The sequence below is a fragment of the Morus notabilis genome, unplaced genomic scaffold (genome assembly GCF_000414095.1).
Source record: "Morus notabilis unplaced genomic scaffold, ASM41409v2 Scaffold78, whole genome shotgun sequence".
In the NCBI taxonomy this organism is placed as follows: domain Eukaryota; kingdom Viridiplantae; phylum Streptophyta; class Magnoliopsida; order Rosales; family Moraceae; genus Morus; species Morus notabilis.
The window spans coordinates 2,712,364-2,727,807 of record NW_010367622.1 but is presented as its reverse complement, the minus strand read 5'-3'; the positions used below and the strand labels follow the sequence as shown (position 1 = coordinate 2,727,807).

At 35.1% G+C, this 15,444-nt stretch overlaps 2 protein-coding genes across 2 annotated transcripts; one reads left to right on the top strand and one right to left on the bottom strand.

The window, feature by feature from the left end:
* Positions 1 to 225: 225 nt before the first annotated feature.
* Positions 226 to 2,258, top strand: LOC21410639. The gene is made up of 3 exons (XM_010113079.2): positions 226 to 334; positions 865 to 1,586; positions 1,965 to 2,258. The coding sequence occupies exons 2-3, from the start codon at positions 956 to 958 to the stop codon at positions 2,168 to 2,170; spliced, it is 837 nt and encodes a 278-aa protein (XP_010111381.1). The 5' UTR covers positions 226 to 334; positions 865 to 955; the 3' UTR covers positions 2,171 to 2,258.
* Positions 2,259 to 2,767: 509 nt separating this feature from the next.
* Positions 2,768 to 10,541, bottom strand: LOC21410638. The gene is made up of 8 exons (XM_024175368.1): positions 10,180 to 10,541; positions 9,127 to 9,495; positions 8,785 to 9,044; positions 7,100 to 7,241; positions 6,504 to 6,875; positions 6,247 to 6,378; positions 5,565 to 5,693; positions 2,768 to 5,455 (listed from the first exon to the last, which is right to left on the bottom strand). Exons 1-8 carry the CDS (start codon positions 10,306 to 10,308, stop codon positions 3,152 to 3,154), a joined length of 3,837 nt encoding a protein of 1,278 aa, XP_024031136.1. The 5' UTR covers positions 10,309 to 10,541; the 3' UTR covers positions 2,768 to 3,151.
* Positions 10,542 to 15,444: the final 4,903 nt, after the last annotated feature.

Here is a 15,444-nt window from a genome sequence, read left to right as displayed (position 1 = left end):
AATTAAATTTAACGGTTAAAAAAAAAAAAAGAGTGTTCTTTAAAAGGCAAATGCGGAAAACACAAATAACTTGGATTGTTTGGTTTGACTACGGTGTCGTTTTGATTTTCCCTAAAACCAAAAGCAACCAAGTCCCAAGTCTCTCTCTCTCTCTCTCTCTCTCTCTCACACACACACACACACACACACACACACACACACACACACTATCCTACGGCTGTTTAAGACATCGAAAAGCCTTGCGAATTTTGACCTTCGTTTCTGTAGCACTAACAATACTCATTTCTCCTCTTACTGCTCCGATCGAACACTCTATGTATATATGGCTTCGCTGGTAATGTTTTGTTTGAATTCTCGAGCCTTTTCATTTTCTTTATGCTTTTGGATTATTACACCCTTCTTTTGCTTTAATGGGTCATTTTCTTAAATCTGGCTATTTTGTTTGGTTTCTTTGTTTTTTTTTTGAATTTTAGTTCTTGTTCCTTTTTTTAAGTTGTAGTTTTGGTAATTTATCGGCAGAAAATGAAATTGTTTGGTTGCTGAGAAAATTTTAGAACAGAGTTGAAAATTCTCCTAGCAAGCATTTTGGGTTCTGGAAGGGAATGAAGAATGTACTCGGCCATGTAGCTTGTGGTTCAAAAGCTTTCAGATTTTTAGCATGTTAAGTATAGCCTGAAACAAACACAAAACTAATGCTAGAATAAAAATTTGTTCAAATATACTTTCCAATTCCAGGAACATAAACTCGAGGGATATGAATAATCTAAATAGAAAAATGCAAGAGGCTCTAGTAATTAAAAATAAATAAACAAACTCACAAGTGATTGTTAAGTTGACATCTTGGTTCATTTCCTCATTTTTCAGGTGCCGAATAACTGTTGGAGTTGCTTAGTCTAAGCCAATTAGTTGACATCTTGGTTCATTTATTAACAAGTGAATACTTAAAGTTTTTGCTATGAATTCTCCCTTTTCACCTTCCTCTCTCCACCTAAATCCATCATCCATCAGTCAGTTCCCACCTTACCATCAAATACAACCCCGAAATAGTTTCACCATCCTCCACCGTCGAAATCACCACCTTCATTGCCCCCTTTCTCTAACTTCTCCTTCCATCTCCCACAATTTGCTCCGCATTCGAAGATCATCCATTGTCGAAACAGGTCCTTCAGATGAGGGGGCTATACCATTGATCGACTTCGAAGAAGATTTTGTCGAAAAAGATTGGTCTTTCCTTGATTCGGGTGATCTCACTTCAAATCAAGATTACATCCAAAAGGTTGGTCGGATTATAGCCGCTGGACAGATCGAAGAAAGCTCGAGAGTTATGGTTTCTGCTACTTCTGAAGTATTTATAGATGAGTTGGTCTATTCTTCGCCCTGCAATCTTTTGCTTGTTGTTCATGATTCACTTTTCGTATTAGCTGGGATTAAAGAGAAACATGACAAGGTTAAGTGTTGGCAAGGAGAACTGATTTATGTACCTGAAAAGTGGGGCCTTTTAGATGTTGCCTTCCTCTACTTCCTTCCTGCTTTGCCCTTTACCCTTGACCACGTCTTTGGAGCTCTTGCAAAATGCTGTTTGCCAGGTAATTTTTCTTCAAGAAATTTGAGTTGATCAATTTCTTTTTCATTATTTTATTTGCCATATAACTATACACTCACTAGTGGCTTAATCATATTCATAATCTAGATCCTGAACTTCATCTTCATTTTTTTTTTTTTTTTGGTGTTAAGTGGATAACTTTTTCTTTTTCTTTTTTTGGATAAATTTTTTTCTTTTTTTTCTCATAAAATATATAAGATTTTTCTCTGGTATGTCAGATTCTGACTGTTAGAGCTGATCAAAATCAATGCAGATCAGGAAAAAAAATTCAGAATACAGTTATGACGGCCGAAAAGAGTTGTTTTTCAGTAGTTCATTTTTTCAATGCCTACTAAAATAAAGTAATAAACCATTTGTACAGGTGCAAGGCTGGTTATTTGCCATCCCCAGGGAAGAGAAGTGCTAGAACAACAGAGAAAACAATACCCGGATGTTATAATTTCCAACTTGCCAGAGAAAGTTACTTTAGAGAAAGTTGCAGCAGATCATCCCTTTGACCTGGTTGAATTTGTGGATGACCCTGAATTTTATCTTGCTGTTTTGAAGTTCAGGGATGCAAGAGATTGATTTTTGGTTTACTCATACTCGAGTTTTACTTGGTGTATCAATGTAAGAGTTCTATGCAATGATATAAGAGAAACTTTTGTATTACTCACCTGAAAGTCTACGTTTTTAGTTTTTAGTTTAATGAGTTCAATAATCCTTGCACAAAAACATTAATTGCTCGAGATTATTATAATCTCAAGCATCATAATAGATGGACTACACCACTCTTTCAATGGTTATCCTCAATGATTTATCTACCAAATGAAGAATCTTATGAAAGTGGAATTTCATCTTGGATTTGAATTTTATTCTCATTAAACTAGATTGAGTACATATTTTGATGAGTTTTAACCCTGGAGAGTTTCGATCATAACTAGATTTAAGGACTAAACTGACAATAGAAAGGAGAATTTGTAAATAAAAATGGAGATTTTTATCAATTTAACTTATTTCTAAAGACCTGTTAATCTTGAGGACTATTTGGCAATAAAAGAAGTATTAATGCAAAAATGCGGAAAAAGATACAACTTAGCAACAGAAATTTGCTTCTTTTCAACTTGGAAGTAGATGGCAAATTAACGTTCAAGCAACTTTTGTATTAGTAAACATGTTTTAGGAGGCTCAAAATCCCAAAACAAAAGTATTCAAGACACTCTTCCTGATTCCCACGTGCTAAAAATAAAAAAATAAAAAAAATAAAAACCTCATTATGGTAAATGCTTCATCAATTAAAAAAGAAAAAGAAAAAAAACTTGACCTCGTACAGGACTTTGGAACATTACGGCACTCTCAACTTTTTTTTTTTCTCTCTACATGAGGAAAAACAATTGGACAAAATGGATAACGAAATATAAAATAACCTCAAATTTTGTTTTTTTTCCTTTTTCTTCTTCCCCCAAAGCAAAGCTTATTGTGTAGTATAGACCAAATACCTCAAACTTTCATCACAAATAAGAAGACGGACTAAATTTCTGAACAGCCACGTCACACCTCACAACTATTTTAGAAGAAAGAAAAACTTATGCCGTTGCTTGCTGCAAACAAGTTGTATTCTTCAATAGTTGCCTCTTTCTTATTGCAAGCAGGATCACCCTCAACAGGATCCGTTGGACATTTTGTCGAAAAATCCCCAACAATCTCTTCCTTTGAAGGCACGGGATTTGGCTTACATCCACTTGAAAGAGCTACAGGCCCACCAAAATGAAACAAGGAAAAGCTTTTGTCACCTGTATTATGCGGTTTTCCAGGATCGTCACGTTGGAAACCTTCTCCACTTGGTGCCGCTTGTGTTGAATGCCGTCCAACCAGATCTGTGCCATCTTCAGTAGCTACATTAGGAGCTTCCTGCACATGTGGCTTAGAAATCTGAGTTTGCTCCTCTGGGTTTATTACATTGGCTTTGGCGATCGGCTGATAAAATGGAACCGGGCCAGGCGCATATAGAGGAGTAGCTAGATGCTGCATGGGACCATACTGCATGCAGAAGCGTGAGTTTCCATTCATTCCATACCCAAGAGGGTCGGCATACAAATAGTGATTTGGATGGGAGAAGGGAATTAACCCATTATTTGGAGCTGCTGGCCATGAAACTGGATTTTGATGATAATAACCCAATGTTGAAGGAGCTTGAAACACGGGGAAGTGCATTGGAGAAATCGTGCTTTGATGTTGAGAACCCATGTTAACAGCAGATAAACCATTATCAAAAGCATGAGCAATTTTTGTTGTTGGAGTCCCGATAGCGTTATTTCCAAGAACTCCATTCTGTGAACCAACAGATGTCCTACCTCCAATTGGCTCTCCTCCATTCGCGTTCTGATTTTTCCCCACTGTGGCGTTCTGGCACTCTGAGACATTATTTTGAACGAGATCTGAAGTTTCTTTTTCTTCAGATTGCAGGCTGGAATCTTCTGAATCCGAAGTGGATGATGATTCGTGGTTTCCGAGATTTGAAGAAGCTGTGTTGCTGTCCCCTTCCTCACTTAGACATGATGAGCAGTTATCGGAACTGGAACTGATACTCGTAATAGGATCAGAAGACCGATTGGATGTAGAATTAACATAATTTAGTGCAGAATTGTCCACACATACTCTCGTTTTGTCACATCCTTTCTTTGAGTAGAAAGGTTCCCCTTCTCCCAGGAGACGTCCATTCTGGCAGCCTAAATCACTTTCAATGGTTGAGTTTGTAGATTCCTTCACATTGTTGTCCTCATCAACTTCACATGAATTTACACTAAACTCACCTGAACATAATCCACCAGATGATTTGACAGGGCTACTATTAGGCTGTGCTCCCTCAACCTTGAAAGCAGATGGCTTCAAGGTAACATCGGAGTCCGAGTTACTTCGGGCATACTTTTTCTGTGACTCTAGTGGTTCCCAAACTTTCTTGGAATGAAGATCTCTAGCAGAGGAATTCACGGAGACAAATTTGCTTTTGGGTCTTCCACAACTATCATGCATGTGATCTATTTGATTGTATTTGTTACCACGATAGAATTGCTTGGATATCTCCAACACAGACTCTGACTTACTCCCCGATTTTGTCTCCCCACCTACTCTAGAAACATGTGGCTCAACCTTTGCTCTATACTCAGTGTTTTGGTTACAACTACAAGAATGGAAGTCATATCTGTCGCTCATCCTGCCATTGCTCGAGCAGTGTAACTTCTCACCGAACTTAAGACCACAGTGTCGACTATTTGACTTTGTGCCATTTACCCTTGATTGCTTGTTGGATAAATTGACGGCCCTCTGAGACTCAAAATTATCACCAAAACATCTTATCTCAGATCTGTTGGCACCACTTTCTGGAACAACTGCATATCGGCGTCTGTCAGGCCACTTCACAGACACAGACAGATCTGGTTGAACATCTTTCCGAAGCTTTGATCTCCGCCGGGTATATTTTACTTCAACAGAAAAAGAACCATTAAAATTAATTTCTCCATCATGAAACTCGAAGGAGTTATGTGTTCTTGAGTTGATATGACCATTTGAAAGCTGTTCATCTTTAACATCAGGAGATCCAGGCCTGGATGGAACATTATCACCTGCTTCACCAATTGACTTGCTGTGGCTTATGGAATTATTTGGCTCCTCATCAACAACTATTGATGATGCTTCCTCCGGGACTACATGAACATTAGGAGATTGCATTGGCTCACTGAAGTTTTTATCCTTTTCTTTTCCTTTTAACCGTTCCTTTCTTCGAAGCTTTTTCTCTCTTTCTTTTGTTCTTCTCCTCTCTTTACGTTCTTCTTCTTCACGCTTTTCCTTCTCTTCCTCTTCAAGAAGTTTCATCTGTAGAGAAAGTTACAAACTCGTCAGAACTGTTTCTCCTAAAGCAATGAACTTGTCTCTAACACATGACTCGCAGCATGTAATGTGAAAAATTCACAAGATTCACAACCTGTTTCTCCAGTGTAATGATTTCTTTGCATGCAACATGAACTCGCTCTTCCAACAGTTTTAGTGCAAGACAAACAAAGATACTATGTGCATTTTGGCGGGCTGTTCCTTCTCTAAAGGCTTTTTCAACCTGGGAAAAAACAGCAAAAACAATCAGCATAAAATTTTCTATCTGGCGGGCTGTTCCTTCTCTAAAGGCTTTTTCAACCTGGAAAAAACAGCAAAAACAATCAGCATAAAATTTTCTATTGCACATTAAAACGCTCGAAAATACACTGGCATAAGCACATGGTAGTTAACTGGGTTCTATTATGTGCAACCAACTACACGGCTAAACTGATTCTTTAGGGAGATCTGAGTGGTAAATTTTTCCGGTTTACCTTGAGGTCGTATAATCAGGCATCTTTCCATCAATTCAAGATGGCCAATTTGTCTTTTCTTTCCCCTCATTTTGGTGGATAAAGCAACAACTTAATCCTAATGCTTGCTTAATAAAATTTTAAATAAAGAACAAAACAACAATTTTGAAGAGAATAAGGCATTCATTCTTCTAAACCCCCAACAGCACATTATAGAAACGCCTTCAACAAGATGGGAACATCTCGCGCGCACACACGCGGGTGCGTGAGTACATAATATATATAATTATGAAAGACAAACAACAACCTGCAGACTGAACGTACCTGTTCCTTGAAAATAACTGTTGCAGCATCTAGAAGAAACTCTCGAGCAAGTTCAGGACTCTTCGCATGTTTCTGGGGACGGGAGCACTCTCCATCTAGCTCATTTCCATCCTTGTCCATGGAATCATCATCCTGAAATAAAATAATATACTAGATAAGTATTAACTCCCCAAAGCACCAATCAGATAAACATTTGTCAAATTGTCTAGTGCACAAAAAGAAAGTAGAGTTTGAAAGCCTTGTGAAACGTGAACTACCTCTTCTTCTTCTGCTTCTTCAGCATGCTCAAAAAACCTTCTAATGCTTTCTCCTCTTGTAATAGTTACATAGCCATCCCCAACCACAAGCCTGCAATGCACGCATTGTCCACCTTTCAATGCATGAGCTTTCACAGAAAGTTCAGTGCAACGGCCATCGACTTTCCAAGCCCTCAAGGTGATGAAGCATGCACTTAAACCGCCAAGATCTAGACCATTGACCTTAACACTTCCATTCATGCCAACATTTTCAAATTCAAGAATGTCAGATTTTCCCTCGCCTGTTCCAACTGCCCACTCAAAGTGATGGTATGTGGCTGGAGTGTCAGCAAAAGTTTGGTGCCAATCAGCGTGGATAGTATCATCAGATACCTGCAAAGCAACACACCAAAAAAAAAAAAAAAGAATGGCACGTAAATTACACCGTATTATTGCTACATTTGAGAAGTATCTACGTTATATTGTCTAGTTTTCAAAACATTGTCTTCAACAGGTTGTTAATTCATTGATAAATCATCCATTTGGAATAAATAAATAAAAATATATATATAGGAATTAGAGAGAAGTAACAACTTAAAGAAATGCACAAGGCACACCTCATACTGAAAGACTGTATCCGCAACACAAAACCAACTAGTGCACCGAGGTTCTCTTCGCAAGCGCTTCAGCTCCTTCAGCTCCTTGAACTCTCGAATAACATTTCTTCTGCAGTCTCTGCAAAATCTCTTGCTGTCAAACCTGTTACAAGAACTCAAATCAATACGAAAAGCACAATAATTTAAATAAACTTTTAAGAGTAACAAGTAGCTAAGAGTCAATTGGAGGGTGCAAACAAAAGAGACATCACAAGATATATAAGTAACTTTGTGAAACCAACACCCCTAAGGAAGAACATCTTGATAAGGGCCAGCTAATAACTTTATGTGAGCTGCAAACTTCTAAAGTATTAAGCTCACAGCACATATCAAGTAGTAAGAGGCAGAAAATCGCATTTAGCCTTGATATAAACTGCACATATCCATAAATGAACACTTAGCTATGAAGTTTTTACTGTTCAATAAACTATTATTTTAGTTTAGTATAATCATTTAAAAGAACGTGACTTTTGCACCTATTGTCTCTCACTGCTTCTCTTCACATACCTTTCCCTCTCTTAAAGCCCTCAAATCACATAAACAAGTCCAGACTATATCCTTTTATGCAAATCTTTGGATTCAGTTATATTATCCTTGTGAGATCTATATTGAAGTACTGGTGCTACTTTTTTAGTTTCTGTTGCTGTGAAATAGGACCTTAGCAATAGATATCAAGATTTGTAATCCAGTAGGGTTAACTCCTTAAAACGGCCTACATCTGTGGCATAAAATTTCCCGACAGAGACAATATTGTTCTACCCTCTGGTCTGATTATAACCTCAAACAAGGACAAATATAGGAAGCCTTCATATTGAGTCCTTCAAGGGAACCTTCATGAAGGATATGTTGCAAGTCTTTTGGTATTGGTATTCATGAGTTCTACATTCTCAACTTGTGATTAATAATGCCCACATTTTCTGCTCCTTCATCACATGAAATCACAATCAATAAAACTGCAAAGCCAAAACCCAACTTATTAAGGAGGGGGCTGTATAAAAGACAAACCCCCTAAATCTTTTTTATCAGTTTTAAGCTAGTTACCAGACTCTAAGGAAGTCATAAGTGCATTGCAGATCATCTGCAGTGATAAATCCAGTTTTCCAGGCATTGGATGCCCTCATAAATAACACCAATTTCAAGGTCCACCTCAACATATAAGAATACAGGCTACTTCATATCAGGTTTAGTATCAATGAGAATGCAGCTAGCCTTTGTGTTAAGGGAGCCCCCTCAATGAAGCACGCAGTTAAACCACCTTCATTAACCGCTTATCAACCACCATTATGTAGATCTAATCTGAAGCATCAAGCATGCATTTAACAACTACTATCATATATCATCATTCCGTGCAACTGACTGCTAATTCAGTTGAACTGCTATTTTGAGATTGAACTCACATACTTCTTCACTGATTGCACAGTTTCAGGAATCTAAAAATGCTTCAAAATGTAGACAAAAGAAAGGTCAATTTGCTTATACTGCACACAAGAATTCTGCTCTTTCTAAAGACAGTTTTACGAGGGTGACCACCCCAATATAAGCATTAAGATCAAGCTTCCAACAATAATGGGTCAACTATCCACACTTTGAGCTCTACTGATTTGCATGAAATTCCAAACAAAAAGGTTAAACGAATAACTAAACACCTGTACATGAGCCTCTCGATAAAATCCTCTTCCTTCATCCTTAAAAGAGATTGCCGAGTTTCTTCTCCAAGTGCTGACCAAAAATCAACCAATGTGTCACATGAAAGCCTGGCAGTATGCAGCGCACATGTTTCCCTTGTCCCATGTCCTCTTCCATAACCTACCATTCCTTGGCTTATCCAACCTCGACCTCCCCCACCGCAAGCGTCGGGATAAAGTAATTCCCTTTCTCGTTCCCTTGCACGTGCACTATCAAATACCTGATTTAAACAAAAATATTAGCAACTAAATGGAAGGCATAATATAAAGGTTTGAATGTGTTTTAGACTCCTCAGCATTTACATTTTGAAGCCCCTTGAGAGACTTTGAATACAAATAGCAATCCATAAGTGTGAGGGACCCATCACGTGAGGTGGTCAGACCACCCCAAGGATGGACAGAAGGATCTTGTATTTCATCTTGACACCCAATTATGATGCTCGATTCACCATCATTTTGATTGCTCGATGCTCCGCGTCTGTTGCGGGGAAGGAGCCCACTTGCTCCCTCTTGTTGTAAAGACTTCCCATACATCACAATCTGCAAAAACCCCTCGAGCAGCAGCCCATTGCACCGAGAACAGTACATGTTCTTTCGTGCTTGTTCAAAGAGAGTTTGCTTGTCAACTCGCAGAAGTTCTTGCCGAGCTTGTGGTGACAGTTCGTTCCAGAACTACATTATAAGTAAACAGCACATTGTCAGCGACAACTCACTTCATTTCATTTGTTGGAAATAAATTCAAATTAAATTATGTGCAACATATGAACACCGGTGCACTATCGCTTGAAAGAAAAGAAAACGAAAGTGACCGATCCAATACTAAGCCAATAACTTCATTCAACGCCAAAAAAAAAAAAGAAAAAAAAAAAGAAGAATTACACTAGGCTTACAGCTATACATATTTACCAAATCATGCTCTCTGCCAAGAAATTGTTTGTCATTGGCAAATATACAAGAATTACAAGCAATTGCCACACTCAGAAAAGTAATGGGAAAACCACTCAAATTGCAGAAACGGCAAACATTTCGCAATTGTCACAATATATTTACTCAGCATCTTCATTTCTAGTAAGATACCAATCTCAGTACGTGAAACTACAATTGTTGAGAAGATCTAGGACATCAAAAATTCACACTCAAATCGAAATGTGAGCACTAACCAAACAGCCAAACGTGTAGAACGTCAAAAGACAGACACTACGTATAACTTGAACAACAGGATCCAATCCAAACTCAAGCTAAGCTATTGCAATTTACAAGAGCCCAATGCAAGAAAAAATTATCTAAACCAATCAAATTTGATCCCAAAAGCTCAAAAATAAATAAAAGAATATGGCGATACAACGAATCCAGTACCTTCTGGAGCTGATTGTAGCTGACATCGTCGCGGTGTTTCGACCAAAAACCGTTGGCCGAAGAAGAGAGCGAGTACATCTGCGATGAGCCATTACTGAATTGGTCATTTCTCTGCGCTAAACCAGGCATTTTAATTCAATATCTCTCGCAATTCATTCGCCGCAAGTTCCCATTCCTAATCCTTTCACTGTCCGATACGGATCGAATCCGCCATATCTCTAATCATCGAAGCAAATCCAATACCGAAAAAGGAAGAAATCAAAACCTAGAAATCGAATTGAACTCCGTAAATTCGGATCGAGAAACGAAAATGAACGTCGCCGTTGGATCCAAATGGAATTGAAATTGGAGGTGAATCGGATTGGAATAAGGGGACGGATTGGGCGTGATTGGATGGCGAGAAAATTGAATTGGAAATTTTCTAGAGAGAGAGAGAAAGAACGTGAGGGGTTTTTGATTGAAGACGATGAGATTTGTTGCGCTGCGTTTATATATATTTGTTGCCAAGGGGCCTCTGGTAATGCTATGCACGGTTAAAAGCAAATAAGAGATGTAGAGAGAGAGAGAGAGAGAGAGAGAGAGAGAATACTGTTACATTACAAAATTAACGAGCTTAAAATATCTATATAATTATCAAATTAATTGAAATGATAATAATTAATAATTTAAAATCTGTTTAGTTCACTGATTCGAGTTTTTAATTTAAGTTGAAATATTATTTTATGTGAGAGTTTTTTACTGTAGTAATAAAGTTAGATGTGACTGTTTCTGAGAGCTTTTTATTGTAACAAAACTCGAATCGGTGAAATGAACGACGCCTTAATAAAATAAAATAAGAAAGATTCTCTAGTACGCCGGCATACCGGTAAGTCAAGTTTTTCTAACCGTTAAATCTGCGTACTTTTTTATTTTTACGTGTTTTTATACAGATCTGACAGATAAAAAACCTAATATATTGATATGTTGGCATACCAGTCCCATAAAATAAATATTAGTATATGTGAACTTTGTAGAATTTGGGGGGTTTTTTTTTTACTTTTGTTTTCTTTTTGGGTTATACTTGTGATTTAGTCATTAGCTAATGAAAAAAGACTGGTATTGTAAATAATTTTTTTATTGTGCATAAAACATTTTTTTATCTTTTATGGTTTTGGACTTAGCTTATTTATATTGGCCTCAAATATTAGTGCTAGTTTATTAAATTATGCATTTAGAACTATAGGCGTTAATATTGATAGATGTTACTATCATCCTATTAATCTTACAAATGCAAACTATTGAGTTTGGTATAGCTCAACTTGTATATTATGTGATCCTTTTAAAAATTTGTATTTTCTAGTTTTGTATTAAGTGAGATCAGCCTCTTTATTGTCTAAATAATATAATATTTGATGTCATATTTTTGACTTCTTAGATTGTGAATTAATATGCGGCATTTGTATTGTTCTTTGAAAAAGTGAACATTTATCACTGTTTCTTCACTTCGCCCATAGATTTACAACCCATCTCGAAGAAAAAGAAAAATAAGATTGCATTTAATGATGTCATTTTTATAACAAAATCTATTAAAATGCGGTTAAAAAAACAAAAAACAAAAAATTGTTTTTTTATTACGATTCTTCTTCTTTTGGTTGTCAGCTTCTAATGTCAACATAAATTTACCCAACCAACAAGGGAGAAAAAAATGGAAAAATGTGATTGTACATAATGATGTCATTTTGATAACTGAATGAACAAAATTTCAGTAACAAAATTTATAAAATATATGAAATGACGAAAATGACCCTTAATGGCACATTGTTTCTTCCGGGAACAGTGGAGGTGCCTACAGAGTAGAGAAACTTGACCGTTCACCATTTTTAATGTAAAAATTAATGTGAATTATATATTAAACATTTAAAAGTATGATATATTATGTTATATTTTTATTTTTATTTTAATACATAATGTTATTTAAAATAAATCTACTTTTATTTTTAGGGACTTTTTATGACGGTTTTGTAAAAATAGATTACCTATAATCTCTTATTTTTCAATTATTAAATCTGTGTTAGAATATGTTTGTTCTGCATATTTTTTTCAATATGTTGCTTTTAACTAGATATAATAGTTAAAAATTGAAACTACTAATAGAGCTTAGCAGAGAAACTATTTTATTTTTAAAATAATTAGAAAATGTAAAAGTTATAATAATTACATGAAAAATAAACATCTCAACAAATAATAATTAAATATTAAATTTTTCACATGCTATATTTAGTGAAAAATTTAACACAAATGTAAAATTTGACACAATAGTATTACATTAGATAATTTTTTTACACTCAAATAATAAATATTAAATTTATAATTAACATATCAATTATAGCATTGTATAGCATTGTATTGAAGAGTAAAATAGTAATTTTGGCACGTGATTTAACCGTTTTCCTTTTTTTTCTCCTCGCCACATTTTTCCCTTTAAAAAGTTCCATAGAATAATAACAAAAAGCCGTAAAGTATCAAACGGACCAAAGAGGGAAAGCTCCATTCTGCATTATCAATCATATAGCGCCACGTGTCAAAACTTGCTTAAAACAGGCCAGATGGAGACTTGCAGACGAGTTTTTCTTCTTTTGGGACTAACATGCTGTTACTCTATACTCTCTTCTCCTTTTGTTTTTGTTTTTGTTTTTTTTCCTTTTTCTGGATCTGGTTTTAGGGTCTGTCCGTCTGATTAAAAGAAGAGTTAATTACATATTTATTTATTTTACGATGTAAAAAAGAAGAATGTCACAAGTTTTAATATTTGTATATAAATTTGTAAAATAATCTTTAATTATAATTTTATCTTTAATTAATTATTTTTTAAAATCAGTTATATAAATTCACAACTACACATATAAAAAAAGATATATTTAAAATTATATTATATCAGTAATTATAAAATGGACATATTAATAATATTATTGAATTAAAAATATATACTAAATAGGAAGAGTAAAAATAATCATTTTTGTATAAATACTTCTAAAAAAATTATTCACTTTTTTGGCCAAGTTAGCGAGATTTTTTTTAGAGTTTGAACTATCCACGTTATATATTTATAATTTTATATGATAAAATGGAATATCAAAAGGAAAATTCTTTCATAAAATATGAACAAAACGCGATTTTTAACCGTTAGATTATCCTCATTACTTTTTTTCCCATATGCCACAGAAATCTCAGGATTAAATTCCTTTCATCAGGAAATTTTGAATAGATGTATATAACAGAGCAAATTAAAACCCACAATAATAGAAGAAAACAGGTATCTATTTAGGAGACAAACGAAAGAATAATAACGAAAAAACCAAACATGTATAATGTTGTAACTTGTCTCTTGTGAAAGAATGGGAGTATTATGTTGTCATTTTGTCGAAACCATGAGGTAGTGTTTGAACGTTGAATTTGAAATGTTATAGTCCATGTAAATCTGAAAAAAAAAAAAATCCAATCTTAAAAAGTCGAGAGGATCTCACTGTTCAAGTCTATTGGAAAATTACAAGTTCATAAGCGTCTTCTTAAAGAGGGAGTCTCGGGTAGATTAAGTCCAATTGAATTGTAAAATAGTTCTTAGTGGATTGTTCATCATCTGGGCGTAGCCCCGCAGAGTAGGATATTACCGAACCACGATACTATTTCTTTCGTGTTCTTTTATTTTATGTTTATGCATTATTTATATTGTCTTATAAAGTGTTAAAAAACTCAAACCGGTACCAACAATATAGTCCAGTTAAAAATAAAAAAAAAAAAAAAAAAAAAAAAAAGTGTTAAAACTTTTCGTAAAATATAGGTACATGTATGTTGTATATTATAATATTAACGTAATCTACAATAAGTATGCATTGTGTGATATATAAAGAGAAATGGCACATTAAGGGTTTGTTTCAGTAGGATGGATGGAGAGAGTTGGAGGCTTAATGAGAATTATAGTAATCTTTTATGTTATTTGATAAAAGGGATAGTGAGTTAAAATGATGGATGATAATGATTTGTTTAATTACAATATTGTCCATTTTTATATTTGTTAATAATTACTTTTGAAACATAAAAAAGTCTTTTTAGTTAAATTTATGCTGATTGGTTAAATCCTTTCATTAATGCAAAGATCTAAATTTGTAGCCAGGACGGATACTCTCTTCCTTCATGCCTCCTCTTCCCCCTTTCCTCTCTCCTACCAATGCTCCATACTTCATATCCCCACTTTAAGGTTCATATCTTATCAATGGATTGTACGTCGTTGGATTTTTAGTGTGATGCACTGAAAATGTGATGGTATCAATGATTATCTTATAATGTGACTAGAGCTGTCAAATAGGGCTAGCCCGGCTTAATAACACGGAACACAACACAAACTAATACAGAATGACACGTTAAATTGTGACTCGTGTCGAACACGGTCTAATTGCATATATTAGGCTCAAGTGTTGAGCACGTTGGACTAAACACGATCTGACACGAGATATACATAACGCGACGCGACCTACAAGCACAACACAGCACGCAAGGCATGACATATTTGACACTAAATTATATACTTTTCATTTCATTTTTTCCCTCAATTTACAAAGAAGCTATAAATTATGCTATTAAAGAAAAAAAAAACATTTGATATTATATTCATGTAGAACTTTTCCACAAACATCACTATGATTCAAATCTTGTAAAATAGACAAACATACACTTTCATTTGTTGTTATGAGCAATTTAAGAAAAATGCCCTCAATTCACTTTTCAATTTGAGGTTCCTCTTAGAATTATCTCATTTTAATCTAATTCTAAAAGGAAAAAGAATTGAGATGAATATAAAAATTTTAAAAGAGGGACATAACTGCTCCAAATCTCTCTTTTGTTTATTTTTAGTGGATTGAAATTATGTTGTGACTTGTAATTAACAACCATATGTGTTCTATGTCGGAGAGGTAAGATCCACTTGTACGGCCTTCGGTGAACATTATTATCAATGTATGGAGATCCCTTTGATAATATCTAGTGGGATATGCTAACCTCTCTTTTGTTTATTTTTAGTGGATTGAAATTATGTTGTGACTTGTAATTAACAACCATATGTGTTCTATGTCGGAGAGGTAAGATCCACTTGTACGGCCTTCGGTGAACATTATTATCAATGTATGGAGATCCCTTTGATAATATCTAGTGGGATATGCTAACATTGGCCGCGCCTCCTCACACTTGTTTACCAATATATATATATATATATATATATATATATATATATAT